The following is a 17,577-nucleotide window of genomic DNA, read 5'->3' as shown; positions in this document are numbered from 1 at the left end:
GTTGGTAGGTGATGTGGTCGGCGCAACTTGTGGGCCGAAGGGCCTGTTTGTGCTGTAGTGTTCTATGTTCTATGTTCTATGTTCTAGAATGCTTTTCCTGCTACATCCTCCAGTGCTGGATAATGCCACCTCCCAGCCCCCACAGACATTTACCCACCCCGACAATACTGAACCCCTAATCTCCCCACCACCACCACCAACCCCCCCCGCCACCCAGACTGATTGCAGGCCCCTCCCCCCCCCCCCCCCCCCCACTGATCTCAGGCAGAGTGATCCACCCTCCCTATTCCCCACCCACTGATATTAGGCAGAGTGGCAGCAGGGCCCCCTCCCCACACTGATCTCAAATAGATTAGCAGTGGACCCCCGTTTCCCCCGCTGATCTCAGGCAGAATGGCAGCGGACCCCCCAACTGATCTCAAGCAGAATGGCAGCGGACCACTCCTGTCTCCCTAACTGATCATGGGCAGAGTGATAGCTGACCACCCCACCCCACCTCTCCCCCATCTCAAGCAGAGAGCCGCTGGACGGTTGGCACTTACCTCCTCACTAACCCTCACTGATGGAGCATCCAATTTGGGCTTATGTGGAGCCTGTCTGTTTTGCGCAGATTCCGGATGGGTGATTGAGATGGTAAAGGGGGAAGTGCCGGTAAAGTGCCGATTGTGGTCATTTTTGGGCCTTGGTAAAGGGGGAACCAGCGTGGAAGTGGATGCGGATCGCGCTACTCGCCTTACACCTGACTTTGCCAAGTTTTCTGGCATGAAAACAGGCACAATGCAACAGTAAAATCAGGCTCTTAGTGTCCAGCTACCCTGCTGGTAAGTCAATGTCACATTTTTATGACAACTTGATGAGATCACTGTCACTTCTATTGAAATTTATTTCTATTTATTTTTGCAATGAATCCAAATGTTCAAACTGCTGTGTTTATCTAATTCTTTAACCATTGCAAGCTGTGGTAATAAAATGGCAGATAGAGCAACTGACAAAAGTTGACTGCAAAATCCAACTTTGATTTCACTTAAAAATTAGAGTGCCAAACAATTCTTTGAAGCAATGTTTAAGTATTTATTTTCATTACATGAAAACTGAGAGTTTCTAAATAAGCACCTCAAAACTAAAAGTCGATAATGTAACAGTTACTCAGATGTTTCAAGTCAAAGCACAATCTCTCAATATGAATGGATTTTTATTCATGTCTAAGTTATGTCAAAAGGAACGTGAAAAGATCTGCCCTTGAAATGGAGTTCAGAATTCCTCTCCTTCATCATCATCAGCTGTACTGTCTGCACCAACCTCTTCATAATCTTTCTCCAAGGCCGCTAAGTCTTCACGTGCCTCTGCAAACTCCCCTTCCTCCATCCCCTCGCCCACATACCAATGCACAAAGGCGCGCTTGGTGTACATGAGGTCAAACTTGTGATTGAGACGAGCCCAGGCCTCAGCGATGGCCGTGGTGTTGCTCAGCATACACACAGCACGCTGCACCTTGGCCAAGTCTCCACCAGGCACCACAGTTGGTGGCTGGTAGTTGATGCCAACCTTGAAACCAGTTGGGCACCAGTCAACAAACTGGATTGAGCGCCTGGTCTTGATGGTGGCAATGGCAGCATTGATATCTTTTGGCACCACATCACCCCGGTAGAGCAGACAGCAAGCCATGTACTTGCCATGGCGAGGGTTGCATTTGACCATCTGGTTTGTCGGTTCAAAGCAGGAATTGGTGATCTCGATCACAGACAGTTGCTCATGGTAAGCTTTTTCAGCCGAGATCACTGGAGCGTACGTTGCCAGGGGGAAGTGGATACGAGGATAAGGCACCAAGTTAGTTTGGAATTCTGTCAGGTCGACATTCAGTGCTCCATCGAAGCGGAGAGATGCTGTGATTGACGAGACAATTTGGCCGATCAGCCTGTTCAGGTTGACGTAAGCAGGACGTTCTAATTCCAGGTTCTTTTGGCAGATGTCGTAGATGGCCTCATTGTCGACCATGAAGGAACAATCAGTGTGCTCTAGGGTGGTGTGGGTGGTCAGGATGGAATTGTAGGGTTCCACCACAGCTGTGGAGATCCTTGGAGCCGGGTAGACTGAAAACTCCAGCTTGGACTTCTTGCCGTAGTCGACAGAGAGACGTTCCATCAGGAGTGAGGTGAACCCAGAACCAGTGCCTCCACCAAAGCTGTGGAAGACCAGGAAGCCTTGAAGACCCGTGCACTGGTCAGCCTGGTGAGGGAAAACCAGAAAGACAGGGAAATGAAAAGTGTTACGTTCCAAATGGAAGCAAGTTGAAATGGTTGTTAAGAAGGCTTATAGGATCCTTGGATTTAGAAATAGAGGCATAGTATAAAAGCAAGGAAGTGTTGCTGCACCTCTACAAATCATCGGTCAGACCACACTTAGAATATTGTGTTCAGTTCTGGGCACCTTATTTAAGGAAGGATGTTAAAGTCCTAGAGAGAGTGCAAAGGAGATTCACTAGAATGACAGCAAGAATGAGGAATTTTAGAAATGAGGAAAGATCAGAGAAATTGGGTGTGTTCTCCATAGAGCAGAGAAGATTAAGAGGCAATCTTATTGGTTCAGAATTCTAAACAATTTTAACAGGGTAAGGAAGGATACTCTGTTTCCACTAATTCGTATGTCAGTGACTAGGGGGTGATAATTACAAATCGGTCAGCAAGATGAGGAGAAACTTCTTTTCTCAGAGAGTTACTGGGAGTTGGAACGTGCTACCTGGGAGAGATGGAGGCAGATTCCATCGGGGGTTTCAGAAGAGAGCTGGGTACACAGCAGAAATGGATGGATTTAGAGGTAGAGCTGGAGAATGAGGCTAGCTGGGTAGTTCTTTCAGGAGCCACTGCAGACATGATGGGCCAAATGGCCTCCTTCTGACCTGTAAAATTCTATGACTCCTAGTGTTACATTCTCTAAACCTTTGGGTGTTGGTAAAGCTACCCACAGCCAGGAATGTACAAGACTGGAGATCAAAAACAGATCACAATCAATCAAGTTTATACCTACAATGATGCCTGGTGCTTCAAGACTCGACTCTTCCATGGCTTAATCCCAGCAGCTACCTCCACCCATCCCCTTGAGGCAAAAATAAAGCCAGGGTGAAAAGGGAGTAAAAATATTCTGGAAGATTCCTTTTTAATTCTGTTAGGTGATTGTAATCTAAGGGAATAAGCTCATTAGATTTTCCAGTTGTTTTTAATGTTAATGTTTCCACTGGTAGGAAAACTAGAACCAGAGGGCACAACCTCAGGCCAAAGGGACGATCCTTTAAAACAGAGATGAGGAGGAATTTTCTTCAGCCAGAGAGTGGTGAACCTGTGGAACTCTTTGCCAGGTCATTGAGTGTCTTTAAGACAGAGACAGATAGGTTCTTGATTAATAAGGGGATCGGGGGTTATGGGGGAAAGACAGGAGAATGGGGATGAGAAAAATATGAGCCATGATTGAATGGCGGAGCAGACTCGATGGGCCGAGTGGCCCAATTCTGTTCCTATATCTTACGGTCTCAAGATCCCAGATGCTCCTTACAGTACGTGCATCTCTCACCCCGCCCCAAACTCACCCCCATACCCATGCCCATACGCACCCCCAATACCTACCCCCAATATCCACCCCCACCCCTTATACTAATCTCCACCTTCAATGCACACATCCCCACCCCCACCCCCCAAGTACACACCTCCACCCTCCCAGTACACATCCCCACCCCCCCCAGTACACATCAACCACCCTCATTGCCCAACCCCGTACCCCCTCCCCACCTCCCACCCCGCAGTACACGTCAGACCCGCCATTCTGCAGCACGAGCTTTAAGCGCCAATGTTCTTACCAGCTTCCGGGTTTTGTCCAGGACAGAATCAATTAGTTCCTTGCCGATGGTGTAGTGCCCACGGGCGTAGTTGTTGGCAGCATCTTCCTTCCCGGTGATGAGCTGCTCGGGGTGGAACAGCTGGCGATAGTTACCGGTACGGATCTCATCTGGGAAAAAGCAACAGTGCGACAAGTGTCACTGAGCACATCTGCTGCACATCTATGCTGTACTGCTACCATTATTTGCATTTCAGCATCCATCCTAATTAAATACAGTAAGACTCAAGGTGGGGGAAGAATTTAAAGTAGATAAAAATTATTTCCAATATTTGTTCCATCATCTCCATGCTGATGGGAGGGAGTAACATATAATTCAGGACATGTATCAAGCCCTTGATGGCAGTGCATCCCAATCTCCATTTCTATCTTGAGGAGGTAGAGCCTCCTTCTTCTCCAGATACCTGGCCTTTCCAGGACATTGGCTACCATGGAGATAATGTTGGAGTTGTACAGAGCGTTGGTGCGGTCACAGCTGGAGCACTGTGGTGTGGGTCGGGTCATCTCACTATAAGAAGGATGTGACTGCGCTAGAGGGGGTACAGAGGATGTTCACCAGAATGCTGCCTGGGATGGAGCACTTGAACAATAAGGAGAATCTGGATAGGCTTGGATTGTTTTTATTAGAGCAGAGAAGGCTGAGGGGTGGGGGGGGAGACATGATTGAGGTGTAAAAGATTATGAGTGCTTTGGACAGGATGAATAGGAATCAGCTGTGCCCCTAGGCTGAGGGGTCAATCACAAGGGGGCAGAGTTTTAGGGTAAGAGGCAGGAGATTCAGGAGACTTCAGACAAATCTTTTTACTTAGAGGGTGGTGGGAATCTGGAATGCACTGCCTGGGAAGGAAACCTTAAAACCTTTAAAAAATATTTAGACGAGCACTTGAAATATGGTAACATTCAAGGAAATGGGACAAGTGCAGGAAAATGGGATTAGCGCACCTTAGTGGTAGTTATTGTATGACTCTATGACTTTATTGAATTGGTCCATGATGACACTTGGCAAAGCACAGCAGTGGTTTGTCACTGCCTTGTGCAGTGTGGCTGAGCAGGAAACTCACCTACTCTAACCGCCTTGCCACCAGGTGTATTGGAAGGGTTTATAGCCTGATGATGAACCCTGTCTGGCTGCATTGTGAACCAACCTTCTGTGGCCATCAGGTCCCAGAGTGGGACTTAAACCTGGAGCACAGAGGTCGGGATGCAGCCCATTGCATCTTGAGACCACACCTGTAGGGAGATCCACAGACCCATTTACTACTCTCAAGGATTGCTCTTCCAACATTTGGTGATACAAACATAGGCAGATGCTCAGAGAAGGAAATTTTCCAGTCAAGATTCAGGAGTCTGTCACTAAGAGTCAGAATCTTGGCTAATTTAGCACGGTGGAAACCAACTTCATAGAATCATAGAATCACTACAGTGCAAAAGGAGGCCATTTGGCCCATCGAGTCTGCACTGACCACAAACCCAACCAGGCTTATTCCCGTAACCCCACATATTTACCCTGCTAATCCCCCTGACACTAAGGGTCAATTTAGCTTGGCCAATCCACCTAACCCACACATATGTGGCAGAAAACCAGAGCACCTGGAGGAAACTCACGCAGACACAGGGAGGCAACCTTGATCGTCCGGAAGACCGACCAGAGAAGGAAGGAAGTGAAGAAGCTGCCATCGAGACTCACCTTCATGATGATGGACCAGAAAGACTCAGAGAATCAGGCCTGCAGATTAACCAAGCCATCTTTGTGGGTAGTATACTTGAACCTGGGGTATCCTCTTGTTTTATGTGGGTAATTTAAGGGTTAATAGTATTATTATTAATAAACTTATTGAACCTTTACTTGGTCCATTTTGTCTGCTGGCTGTCTGAAAGAACAAATACAGGGTAGCTCTTTCCCCGTGGCCCTGTAAACCTCTCTCCCTTTTCAATTTATTCAGTTTCCTTTGGAAAGAATTCCCATTGAATCTGCTTCCACCATCCTTTCAAGAAGCATCTTCCAGATCGCAATGACTCACTGAGAAACAGTCCTAATAAAGTGTCTCATAGAATTCCCCCAGTGCAGAAGGACGCCATTCGGCCCATCGAGACTGCACCAACCACAATCCCACCCAGGCCTTATTCCCATAACCCCACATATTTACCCAGCTAATCTCTGATACTAAGGGGCAATTTAGCATGGCCAATCCATCTAACCAGCACATCTTTGGAGCGTGGGAGCAAACCGCAGCACCCGGAGAAAACCCAAGCAGACAACGGGGAGAGCATCCACATAGACAGTGACCCGAGGCCGGAACTAAACTCGGGTCCCTGGCGCTGTGAGGCATCAGTGCTAACCATTGTGGCACCATGCTGCCTCATAGGTGGCTATTTCCATTACCGATCACAGTTGGCTCCAGGTCGAGAAAGATTGCCCTGGGCACGTGTTTCCCGGTTTGTGTCTCACGGAAGAAAGTGTCAAAGGAGTCGTCTGCCCCTCCAGCACTTTTCTCATGGGGTCTGTGTCCATCAGGCTGGATCCCGTGTTCCAGGCAGTACAGCTCCCAGCAGGCATTGCCCATCTGGACACCAGCCTGGCCAACATGGATGGAGATACACTCACGCTGCAAGAGAAATGATGAATAATTAGTGGGATGCGGGATAGGCACTTAGTTATTACAGCCCACTCCTGGTAAACCAGAACTGCTCCTTCAACAGCACTTTCCAAACTCATGACCTCTATTGCCTACAGGGACAAGGACCACCATTGGCAAGTCACCCACCAACCTGACTTGAAAATATATTGGCCTTTCCTTCACTGACAATGGGTCAGAATTCCGGAACCCCCCTTCGTACCAGCACTGTCGGTGTATCTATACATGGGGGAGGCACGGTGGCGCAGTGGTTAGCACTGCTGCCTCACAGTATAGGACCTCGAGTTCAAATCCCGGCTTGGGTCACTGTCTATACAGAGGCCACACATTCTCCCTGTGTCTGTGCGGCTTTCTTCCGGGTGCTCTAGTTTCCTGCCACAGACGAAAAATGTGCGGATGAGGTGGATTGGCCATGCTAAATTGTCCCTTAGTGTCAGGGGGACTAGCTAGGGGAAATGCATGGGGTTATGGGGATAGGGTCTGGGTAGACTCAATGTGTTGAATGGCCTCTTTCTATACTGTAGGATTCTATGACTCACCACCACCTTTTCAAGGGACAAATAGGGATGGACAAGAAACGCTGTTCTAAGCAGCAATGCCAGCACTCCATGAAAAAAAAACTAACGTGAGTGCAACCTCCTATTCAAAATCGAACAAATGAGACAAAATAAATGCTTAAAACAGAAGGATTGGTGCACTGATCGAGATCATTAATAAGGTGAGAGGGGTCAATAGATTACACAGAGAGAGACAATGGACCACTTCTCAGGGAGAACAGGAAAATCCGTCACTTTAGAACGGAGCTCTGGGGTTAAAAATTACCAGGCTGGGAAAGGAAATGCTTGGGAGCCAAGAATCACTTTGTTTTGGCTCCAGAAAAATGGAATGATTGTGTAATGGACCAAGTAAAATTTACCTGTGTTAAAAGTAACATGGGAAAAGACTGTTCTGTAGTTAAAAGTGTAAGTATTTTTATTCTTTCATGGGACATGGGCATTGCTGGCTGGCCAGCATTTATTGCCCATCCCTTGTTTCCCAAGGGGAGTTAAGAGTCAGCCACATCGCTGTGGCTCTGGAGTCACATGTAGACCAGACCGGGTAACGATGACAGATTTCCTTCCCTAAAGGGACATTAGTGAACCAGTTAGGTTTTTCTGACAATCGACAATGGTTTCATGGTCATCAGTAGATCCTTAATCTCAGATATTTTTATTGAATTCAAATTCCTGCCTATAACAATAGTTTTATTTTAATTCTTTCATCCCTAATTACCCTTGAGAAGATGAAGGTCACTTGCCTTCTTGAACTGCTGCAGGTCATATGGTGTGCATGCAATGTGTTTAGTCAATAGGTTTTTAGTCTGTTTGTTACAGTAAAAGTCATGAAATCTGAACTCTTGTCATGTTATACTTTCTGCAACCAACAGGAGATTTGTTTTTTTTTAACAAGTTTATCAGTCTCTACAGAGATATTAACACCTGCAACAGGTCATTACGCATACTCTTGTTATGCAAAAGAAACTTTGCATATGAGATTGTGATGCACATTAGGTTCTCTGTAACTCAAATGAAACGAATGGTTTCAGGATCCAACTCATCCTGACTCCAGATAGGGATGCAAAACTGATAAAAAGAGAAAGATATATATATATATGAGACAATGAAAGACTTGATTTATAGATGAACCTCTCTTAACTATTGCTCTCTTAACTAAATACACACATGCTCAGCACGCGCACAGCCAGAGGATGATCAGAGGTGTTGCCAGCTACAAGCTGTGTGCAGGTGCCAGTATAACTACTGCCCACTCCCACAGATACCAGGGGGCAGGAATGCTGAGGGGAAACAGAATTTGCCCAAGTCCAGCTCTGCCAGAAAGTAGAAGAGAGATTGGCACGATGCCAAGAAAAAGAACTAAAAAATGCATTTTGCAAAAAAAAATTATGAAGCTTCCATTTCATGGCTAGCTGCCATCACAAGGTTGGAATGTAGATTTAAAATCGATGCAATAGCTAACTAAAACCTGTTAGATGTGATGAATAGAAACTGTTTGCCACATCACAATGAAGCAAGATAAACTCAATAAAATAAAATACCATTCTCAGCTCCATAAAATGTAACACAAAGTCTTTCAGATCACCTCCTCAAGGGTGCCTCCCCCCTCCCCGAGCCCCTAAAACCAAATTCTTCCCAGTCCTGAAATAGCCCCTTTGCAGCAATCAGGAAAATGAGAGGGACAAGCAGTACTCACGCACACATACACATGCGCACACTCACACACGCACAAACACACACATACATACTCGCACACGCACGCACATACATGCACACACACATACTCACACACACACGCACTCACACACATACAGACACAAACATGCACGCACATTCACACACAAACACCCACACACGCACGGACACACACACAAACACACACTGACACAAACACACTGACGCACATTCAACACAAACATCCACTGACACACACAAACACACACACACTCTCATACTCACAAACTCACTCACACACTCACACACACACACACACTCACACATGTACACACAGAGAGACTCACACAAAGTCACAGACGCACACACCCTCACTCACACTGACACACACTCACAAACACATACACATGCACACACACTCACATACATTCACACACACACCCTCTCGCACACACTCATGCACACACACTCATACACACTCACTCCCACACTCCCACACATGCAAACACACTCACAGTCATGCACATACACACACACACACACACACTTGCGCTCACACACACACATTTACATACACAAACACACACATCAGCACACACACTCGCGCACACACACATACAGATACACACACACAAACACTGACATAAACACACGTGCACACACATCAACACACACACTCGCACACGCACAGATACACACACACACATGCACATGTACACACACGCAAACACTCATACACACACAGTCATACACACACTCACACACACTCATATACACATGTGCATACACACATATACGTGCGCGCGCGCGCGCACACACACACACACACACACACACACACGTATACACACACATGCAAAATCTGAGTCATGCACCATTTAAAAGTTTGTGGATTTTTAACAGATAGGATTAGGGTATGAAGATGAGGTTTAACTCCTGGGGATTTTGATTAGTTGCCAACCTAAGCTCTTCAGGACATGGCAATAGTCAATGAGGATATGCAGCACTGAAGAGTGAGGAAGCAAAGTCAGCATCTACCCTTAAACACGCACACTCTCCTATTCCTCAATACGATCCCGCATTCTTCTCGAAAGAGCAATTAAAAGAGAATTTGTTGTTTTTAAAAGTTCATTTATTATTGTCAAAAGTAGGCTTACATTAACACTCCAATGAAGTTACTGTGAAAATCCCCTAGTTGCCACACTCACGCGCCTGTTTGGGTACACTGAGAGAGAATTTAGCATGGCCTAACCAGCACGTCTTTCAGACTGTCGGGGGAAACCGGAGCACCTGGAGGAAACCCATGCAGACACGGGGAGAACGTGTGGACTCCACACAGACAGTCTCCCAAACCGGGAGTTGAACCCAGGTCCCTGGCGCTGTGAGGCAGCAGTGTGAACCATGAGGGTTTCCCTGTTGGGATCAGTCTGGTTGCGTTTAACTCTACTTAACCGTGATTCACACACACCTGGACTCTGTCTCACTTTTCACTTACCTCCAATCACAAAATCATCCCATCCCAATAACCTGGACAGATTATTTGATCCCAGCTGAGAAACTCTACCACACACAAGCTTTATTCCACCTCTTTAACTGAAAACTAAACAAAAACCCCCTCTTCTAATTTCAACAGCACTGGTCTAACACAGCCCACTTACCATTGTAAATGTCCTTTCTCTCTCTCGCTCTCACTCTCCAAGATGGTTGGTGGTGTTCGGAAGGGAAGCTGTTGCAACAACTAATCAAGTTGGACTGGAAGCAATGGGGAACAACATCTGTCCAGGGCCCTATTTATACAGCTGGAACGTCACAGGCTGGGGGCTTGGTTTAAAAAAACATTACAGCTATCAAACGCTGTAATCATACGGGAGAGGTTAAAGGGGAAAAATGAATATTAAAGCTGTGGCAGGCTGGGAGGTTACCCTCACAGAAAGGCTGGTCAGATTCCTCTGACTATGCAAAAGATATAAAACAAAGGGGTATTGACAAACTCATTTGTATAAACCGATAAGATAAATCAGTCTGTGTGTGACAAAGTAATATATGCAAAAAAAATAAAGTAAACAAATAAAGTTATTTATAATCACAAGTAAGGCTTACATTAACGCTGCAATGAACTTACTATGAAATTCCCCTAGCCACCAGAGTCCAGCACCTGTTCAGGTCAACGCACCTAACCAGCACGTCTTTCAGAATGTGGGAGGAAATCGGAGCACCCGGAGGAAACCCATGCAGACACGGGGAGAACGTGCAGACTCCACACAGACAGTGACCCAAGCCAGGAATTGAACCCAGATCCCTGACACCGTGCCGCTCCAGCTACATTTGTGGTGCAATGGTAGGTTCCTGAGTTGGAGGAGGTCCAAGCTGTAAGTGACTTCATCCGCCCTCAATAAGTCTCATGGTGAAAGAGCCCAATGCCAGTTTGGTATGGATGCCCACAGGGATGGTAGCTCAGGTTGTCGCGTCTTTGGTGCCTAGGGATCTTCTGCAGCTGTGCCACCTCCGGCCTTCCTTATTGGTCATTGTGAGTTTGGTGTAGATGGTCTTCGAATCAAGGTTTCAGTGCTTGCCTCCATGTGGGGCTGGTCACCTGCAGTTTTCTCCCTCTCAACCCTCCCACAAGGGAAGTGGCCCGCATTGCAGGAGTTTGTAAGGGTTTTGTTTAGGGCAGCTTTATATCGTTTGTACCAAGCACCTTGGATGTCGTTCTCCACGACGTGGATCCTTGTAGAATATCTGCTTGGGGAGACATGATCAGAAACAAGAGCACATACCAGCTCAAACCTATCAGTCTGGACAGACACTCCATCCCCAGGGGCTGCAGTAAAAAGTTGAAGTTAAAGTTTACTTATTACGGTCACAAGTAGGCTGACATTAATATTGCAATGAAGTTACTGTGAAAATCCCTAGTCGCCACAGTCTGGCGCCTGTTCGGGTACACTGAGGGAGAACTTAGCACAGCCAATGCACCTAACCAACACGTCTTTCAGTCTACGGGAGGAAACTGGAGCACCTGGAGGAAACTCACGCAGACATGGGGAGAACGTGCAGACTCCGCACAGACAGTGACCCAAGCCGGGAATTGAACCTGGATCCTTGGCGCTGTGGGGAAGCAGTGCTAACCACTGTGCCACTGTATCACACTATCATTTGGTTTTCGTGTGTGTGTGTGTGTGTGTGTGTAATGATGGCTGAGAGATAAATTTTTCCCAGTGATCTGGGAATACTCCCCTGCCATTCTTCACAATAATGTCCAAAACTCTGTAACTCCTACCCAGGAGGACTGACGGGACTTGGTTTAATATCTCATCCTGTGGGTGCCCTGGGTTCTGTGCTGAAACAGCAGCCTGCATCGTTGTACACAACAGAGTGAGATTTGAATACATAACCTTCTGACTCTAATGCAAGGGTGTTACCAGCTGAGACATTTGAATAATGTAAAATATGAAATAAGGAAGACCTTTCTCCAATGACTGGATGGTTGTTAAGCAGAGAAACACGACTCTTGAGGTGATGGGTTGTCGGCCACCTGTTACCATCTGGAATATGCATCCACACTTACATTTTTCGATATGAACCACTCAATCTCATCATAGAATTATACAGTAGTGTAGCACAGAGGAGGCCACTCGACCCATTGAGTCTGTACTGTCTCTTTAAGAGGACAATTCAGTCAGTCACACTTTCCCCTGCTCTTCCCCTATCACTTTACAATTTTTCTCTTTCAATTATTGATCCAGTTCCCTTTTGAAAGCCACGATTGAATCAAGATCCCTTGCCCTATCCGGTAGCAAGGTCCAAATCTTGTTGCATGATCACATTTTTCCCTGTGCTGTTGTTGGTTCTTTTGCCAGTTGCGTCTGACCTGTGCTCTCTGGTTATCAATCTTTCTGCCTTTGGAAACAATAGCCAAACTTTTCCAGCCCTCCCTGCCTGCAGGATCTTCCAGTCCCGTCAATGGAGACCACGCTTCCCCCTGCCCCGCCTTGATGCGTTTCCTGGCAACAGAGGGCGCAGGGAACACAAAACCCCCTTGACATTGGTGGGACCAGGAGATCCTGCCACCAGCTAGTTGCAGGTGCCTCTGCTACCAACCAACATGCCACAAAGGCAGAGGGATATCCTGCCCAATTTCTCTTTATTTACTCTCTCTTAAACCCTTCATGATTCTTAACATCTCGATCAAATCTCTTCGAATCTTCTCTGCTCGAAGGCAAACACTCCCCGGGGTCTTCAACCTGTCCAAGTAGATTTAATTCCTCAGCCCTGGAATTATTCTCCTGAATCTTGGTGCCCTCACTACAAAACCTTCACTGGTTTCCAGGATTGTGATGCCAAGCCAGGGCACAGTACTCCAGCTCAAGCCAACCTTATAAAAAGATTTCACGTAACACCCTATCGCTATGCCTCTATTTATGAAGTCCAGTATCAAATATTCCAGAGAGAAAAAATACCAGTTAAAAGTTAAAGTTTATTAGTCACAAGTAGGCTTACATTAACACTGCAATGAAGTTACTGTGAAAATCCCCCAGTCGCCACATTCCGGCGCCTGTTTGGGTACACTGAGGGGCTATTCAGCACGGCCAATGCACCTAACCAGCATATCTTTGGACTGTGGGATGAAACAGGAGCAACCGGAGGAAACCCATGCAGACATGGGGAGAACATGCAAACTCCACATAGACAATCACTCGAGGCCAGAATTAAACTCAAATCCCTGGCACTGTGAGGCAGCAGTGCGAACCATTGTGCCACCATGCCACCGTACAACTTGGAAATGAATGGAACCTGTAAAACAACTCCAAACTGGTCTTAAAATACCTTAAGTTAGACCTCTAGTATTACTAGAATCAGTATTACTGATTTTAACTGGCTTTTGACAATATTGGACTGGCTTAGCGTGACAGGAGTGCCCCAGGGGTCGGTGCTGGGGCCTCAGCTATTTACCATTTATATAGATGATCTGGAGGAGGGAACCGAGTGTAGGGTGTCGAAATTTGCGGATGACACCAAGATTGGGGGAACGGCAAATTGTGCGGAGGGTGTGGAGAGTCTGCAGAAGGATCTAGATAGGCTGGGCGAATGGGCCAGGAAATGGCAAATGGAATTTAATGTTGGCAAGTGTGAGGTGGTCCACTTTGGTAGGAAGAATGGTAGGAAGGACTATTACTTACGGGGCGAAAAACTGCAGCAGGCGACGGTGCAGAGGGACCTCGGGGTCCTTGTGCATGAGTCGCAAAAACCCAGCTTGCAGGTGCAGCAGGTGGTCAGGAAGGCGAATGGGATGCTGGCCTTCATAGCGAAGGGGATTGAATATAAAAGTAGGGAGGTCTTGCTGCAGCTGTATAGGGCATTGGTGAGGCCGCAGCTGGAGTACTGTGTGCAGTTTTGGGCGCCGCACCTGCGCAAAGATATTTTGGCCTTGGAGGGAGTGCAGAGGAGGTTTACTAGGCTGATACCGGAGTTGAGGGGGTTGAACTATGAGGAGAGGCTGAATAAACTAGGCTTGTACTTGTTGGAGTTTAGAAGAATGAGGGGAGATCTCATTGAGACATATAAGATGATGAATGGGATGGATAGGATAGAGGTGGAGAGACTCTTCCCACTGAAAAAAGACAGGAGGACTAGGGGGCACAGCCTCAAGATAAAGGGGGGGCGTTTTAGAACGGAGTTGAGGAGGAACTTCTTCACTCAAAGGGTGGTGAATCTCTGGAATTCTCTACCCATTGAAGTGGTGGAGGCTGCCTCGCTAAATATTTTCAAGAAGCGGGTTGATGGGTTTTTGATAAGAGAGGGGATTAAGGGTTATGGGGAGAGGGCCGGAAAGTGGAACTGACCCACGACAGATCAGCCATGATCTTATTGAATGGCGGGGCAGGCTCGAAGGGCTGGATGGCCTACTCCTGCTCCTATTTCTTATGTTCTCATGTTCTTATTAGTCTACCTTTAAGGAAGTTTTTTTTAAATCATGATCTCTGGAGTTCTCACAGCTTCAGTATCTCTCACTATTGCTTAGCTGCCTACCAGATATCATTTTATTGCTCCCTAAATGGCTTAAATGGGGGCCTCAAGTAGTTTCTGAGATTAAGTTTTATGACCCTGTATTGTTAGGAAGAAAACTGATTGGCAGGTCAGGTAACAGAAGCCTTTTCATTTTCACTTCTGAGCTACAGGTTTTAGTTTGAGAAGGGACAGCAAGCTGAAAAGTACTGTTTTTTTCTCTCTCTCCCTGTTTTGTTTAGAAATTCTGCTGGTTATCTGAAAACAAGGTCTTGCCTTTCTGGAGTAGAAAATCTGCTGTTGATGGCTTGACCAGAGTCTACCTGGGGTTCTGGGAAGCTGTTCTGACTTCAAACTGTTCTGGGTGTATCAAGGGGACTACCAGAACTTTACAAGACTGAGAGTTTTCAATTTTCCAGCCAAAGGACTCAATTCCAGTATCATGTGAGTATTAGACTTTGCTGTGTTGAACTTGTTTAAGGCAAGGCTTTGGTTTGATTCAAATATCTTAGATATATTTGTTAAGGGTTATACATTATCTTGGATTTTTTGTTTTTGTTTGTAATTGATCAAACTTATTGCTAATGTTCTTTCTATACATGTTAACTATATTCTTAATCAAACTTTGTTGATATAAGTTCCCTAGTGGGCCATTTGAATCACACTGAGATGAACCATATCTTGCTCACCCTAGCCAAACTCAAGATGCAAAACTTATGATCCAGGTGGGCTCCATAAAACACTTTGGAGTTTCTGACCTGAATTATAACAATTATTCCCACTCTTCTATTTGGTCCTTACACACAAACTCTGTTAGTGTTCATGTTTTACAAGCAATTGTCTACTTCCACTTTGAAAAACTTTCATTTCATGACTGTTTTTGTTCACTGGACATTCCACGTTCTAATAGCGTTCCATAGAAATTGGATCCTTAACATTTTTACAGGCACACTCACAAATGCAAATCTGCTTTCCCATTTGTATGGACAGCAGAATTTTCATAAGTTGATAGCACCTTGTGATATGAAATGCAGATATGAAATCTGCATCCTTGTTCCCTTCTCTGAACTAATATAGGCTAGGTCTAACAACAATATGCATTTATATAGTTGCTTTATGATTGCGAACAATCCTACGTGCCAGTGTCTACATCAGCAGGGACGAAGTAGAAAGGGTCGAGAGCCTCAGGTTTTTAGGCGTCCGGATTACCATCAACTTGTCCTGGTCTCCCATGCTGACACTATAGTCCTTTAGTCCACCAGCGCCTCTACTTCCTCAGAAGACTAAGGAAATTTGGCATGTCAGCTACGAATCTCACCAACCTTTGCAGATGCTCCATAGAAAGCATTCTTAATACATGTGATAAAATAAATCAAATCAAATCAACTCCTTACACATCCATGACTGCGTGGCCAAATTCCCCTCCAACTTGATTTTCAAGTTTGCTGATGACACCACCGTAGCGGACCATGGTTTAAACTCCACGTCATGGTCGTGGGATCATAGAATCCTTACAGTGCAGAAGGAGGTCATTCGGCCCACGGAATCTACATAGACCATAATCCCACCCAGGTCCTATCCCTATAACTTCACTTATTTACCCTGCTAATCCCCCTGACTCTAAGGGGCAATTTAGCATGGCCAATCCATCTAACCCTCACATCTTTGGACTGTTGGAGGAAACCGGAGCACCTGGAGGAAACCTATGCAGACACGGGGAGAACATGCAAATTCCACACAGACAGTCACCCAAGCCAGGAACTGAACCCGTGTCTCTGAGGTAGCAGTGCTAACCACTGTGCTGCCCCAGTGATGATGATGGGATCATGCTTGAGTTTTGCTTGCCACCACACTGGCCGCCCTGCCGCTGACTCCTCACTCATAACCCTGTTGCCTCGTCATACAGACAGCAACTAGGGATGGGAGAGAAGTAGCCCCAAGGGGTTGGGAGGGGGGGCAGCAAGCGAAAGAGTGCAAAGGGCCACATGGTGAGTGGACAGCAACTGGCGTGAATGTTTAATAGGTGGGCAATGATAACATCATTGACTCTATGGGCAGAGTCATACACAATGCTGCGGGTCTGGAGTCGCTTTACATCAGATTTCTCTCTCTGAAGGACATCAGTGATCCAGATGGGTTTTTACTACAATGGTTTCAAACTCATCATTGGATATTTAATTCCAGATTTTTACTGAATTCAGATTTCATCATCTGCCGTGGTGAGATTTGAACCCAGGTCACCTGTGCATTACCCTTGGTCTCTGCCGCTGTCGCCCTCAGTAAACCAGATGGATTTTTATAACAATGGATGATAGTTTCAGCGTCAATTCCAGATTTCTTGATTTCAGTTCCACTTGCTGCTGTGATGGGATTTGAACCCACTGAGTCAGTGGGATCTTCCTGTTCTATTCCCAGCAGGAATTATTGGTGCTGCCAAAGTCAATAGACTTTTAGCTGGCTCGTTGAGTTTTCCAGAGTGGTATCTCCCACTGCAGGGCTGGAAAATCCAGCCCATGTCTCCATTGGATGAGTCCAGGCCCTGGATCATCATCACTTCAGTGATATCACCACAACCCATTGTACCTCTCTGCGATGACACAGTGAGTACAATCTGGCTGCTCTGTTTCCTACATTAAAACAATAATTACACCTTAAAAATATCTTATTGGCTCTGAAGTGTTTGGGACACTCTGGGGTGGTGAAAGCTTGTGAACAAAATGATCAGGTCTATTAGATTAGAGATTAGCGGAGTAAATATGTGCGGTTATGGGAATAAGGCGAGGGGAGGGTGGTGGTCCTGGGTAAGATGCTCTGTTGGAGAGTAA

The 17,577-nt window shown here is 46.2% G+C and overlaps 1 protein-coding gene across 1 annotated transcript; it reads right to left on the bottom strand.

The window, feature by feature from the left end:
- Positions 1-956: 956 nt before the first annotated feature.
- LOC145350329 (tubulin alpha-1C chain-like) lies at positions 957-10,529 on the bottom strand. Its single transcript, XM_080199551.1, has 4 exons — positions 10,408-10,529; positions 6,269-6,491; positions 3,848-3,996; positions 957-2,226 (listed from the first exon to the last, which is right to left on the bottom strand). The coding sequence occupies exons 1-4, from the start codon at positions 10,408-10,410 to the stop codon at positions 1,252-1,254; spliced, it is 1,350 nt and encodes a 449-aa protein (XP_080055677.1). The 5' UTR covers positions 10,411-10,529; the 3' UTR covers positions 957-1,251.
- Positions 10,530-17,577: the final 7,048 nt, after the last annotated feature.

Source organism: Carcharhinus amblyrhynchos, chromosome 11 (genome assembly GCF_965287045.1).
Source record: "Carcharhinus amblyrhynchos chromosome 11, sCarAmb.v2.hapA, whole genome shotgun sequence".
Lineage (NCBI taxonomy): Eukaryota > Metazoa > Chordata > Chondrichthyes > Carcharhiniformes > Carcharhinidae > Carcharhinus > Carcharhinus amblyrhynchos.
This window is presented reverse-complemented; position numbering and strand designations above follow the sequence as displayed.

Bases quoted from the DNA above. Each gene is read 5' to 3' on its own strand.
- LOC145350329 (XM_080199551.1), bottom strand. The intron at 3,997-6,268 runs GTAATGGAAATA...GCTTTTTCCCAG, and splicing joins CCTGGAGCCAACTGTGATCG to ATGAGATCCGTACCGGTAAC. The intron at 2,227-3,847 runs GTAAGAACATTG...TTCCCTCACCAG, and splicing joins TGGACAAAACCCGGAAGCTG to GCTGACCAGTGCACGGGTCT.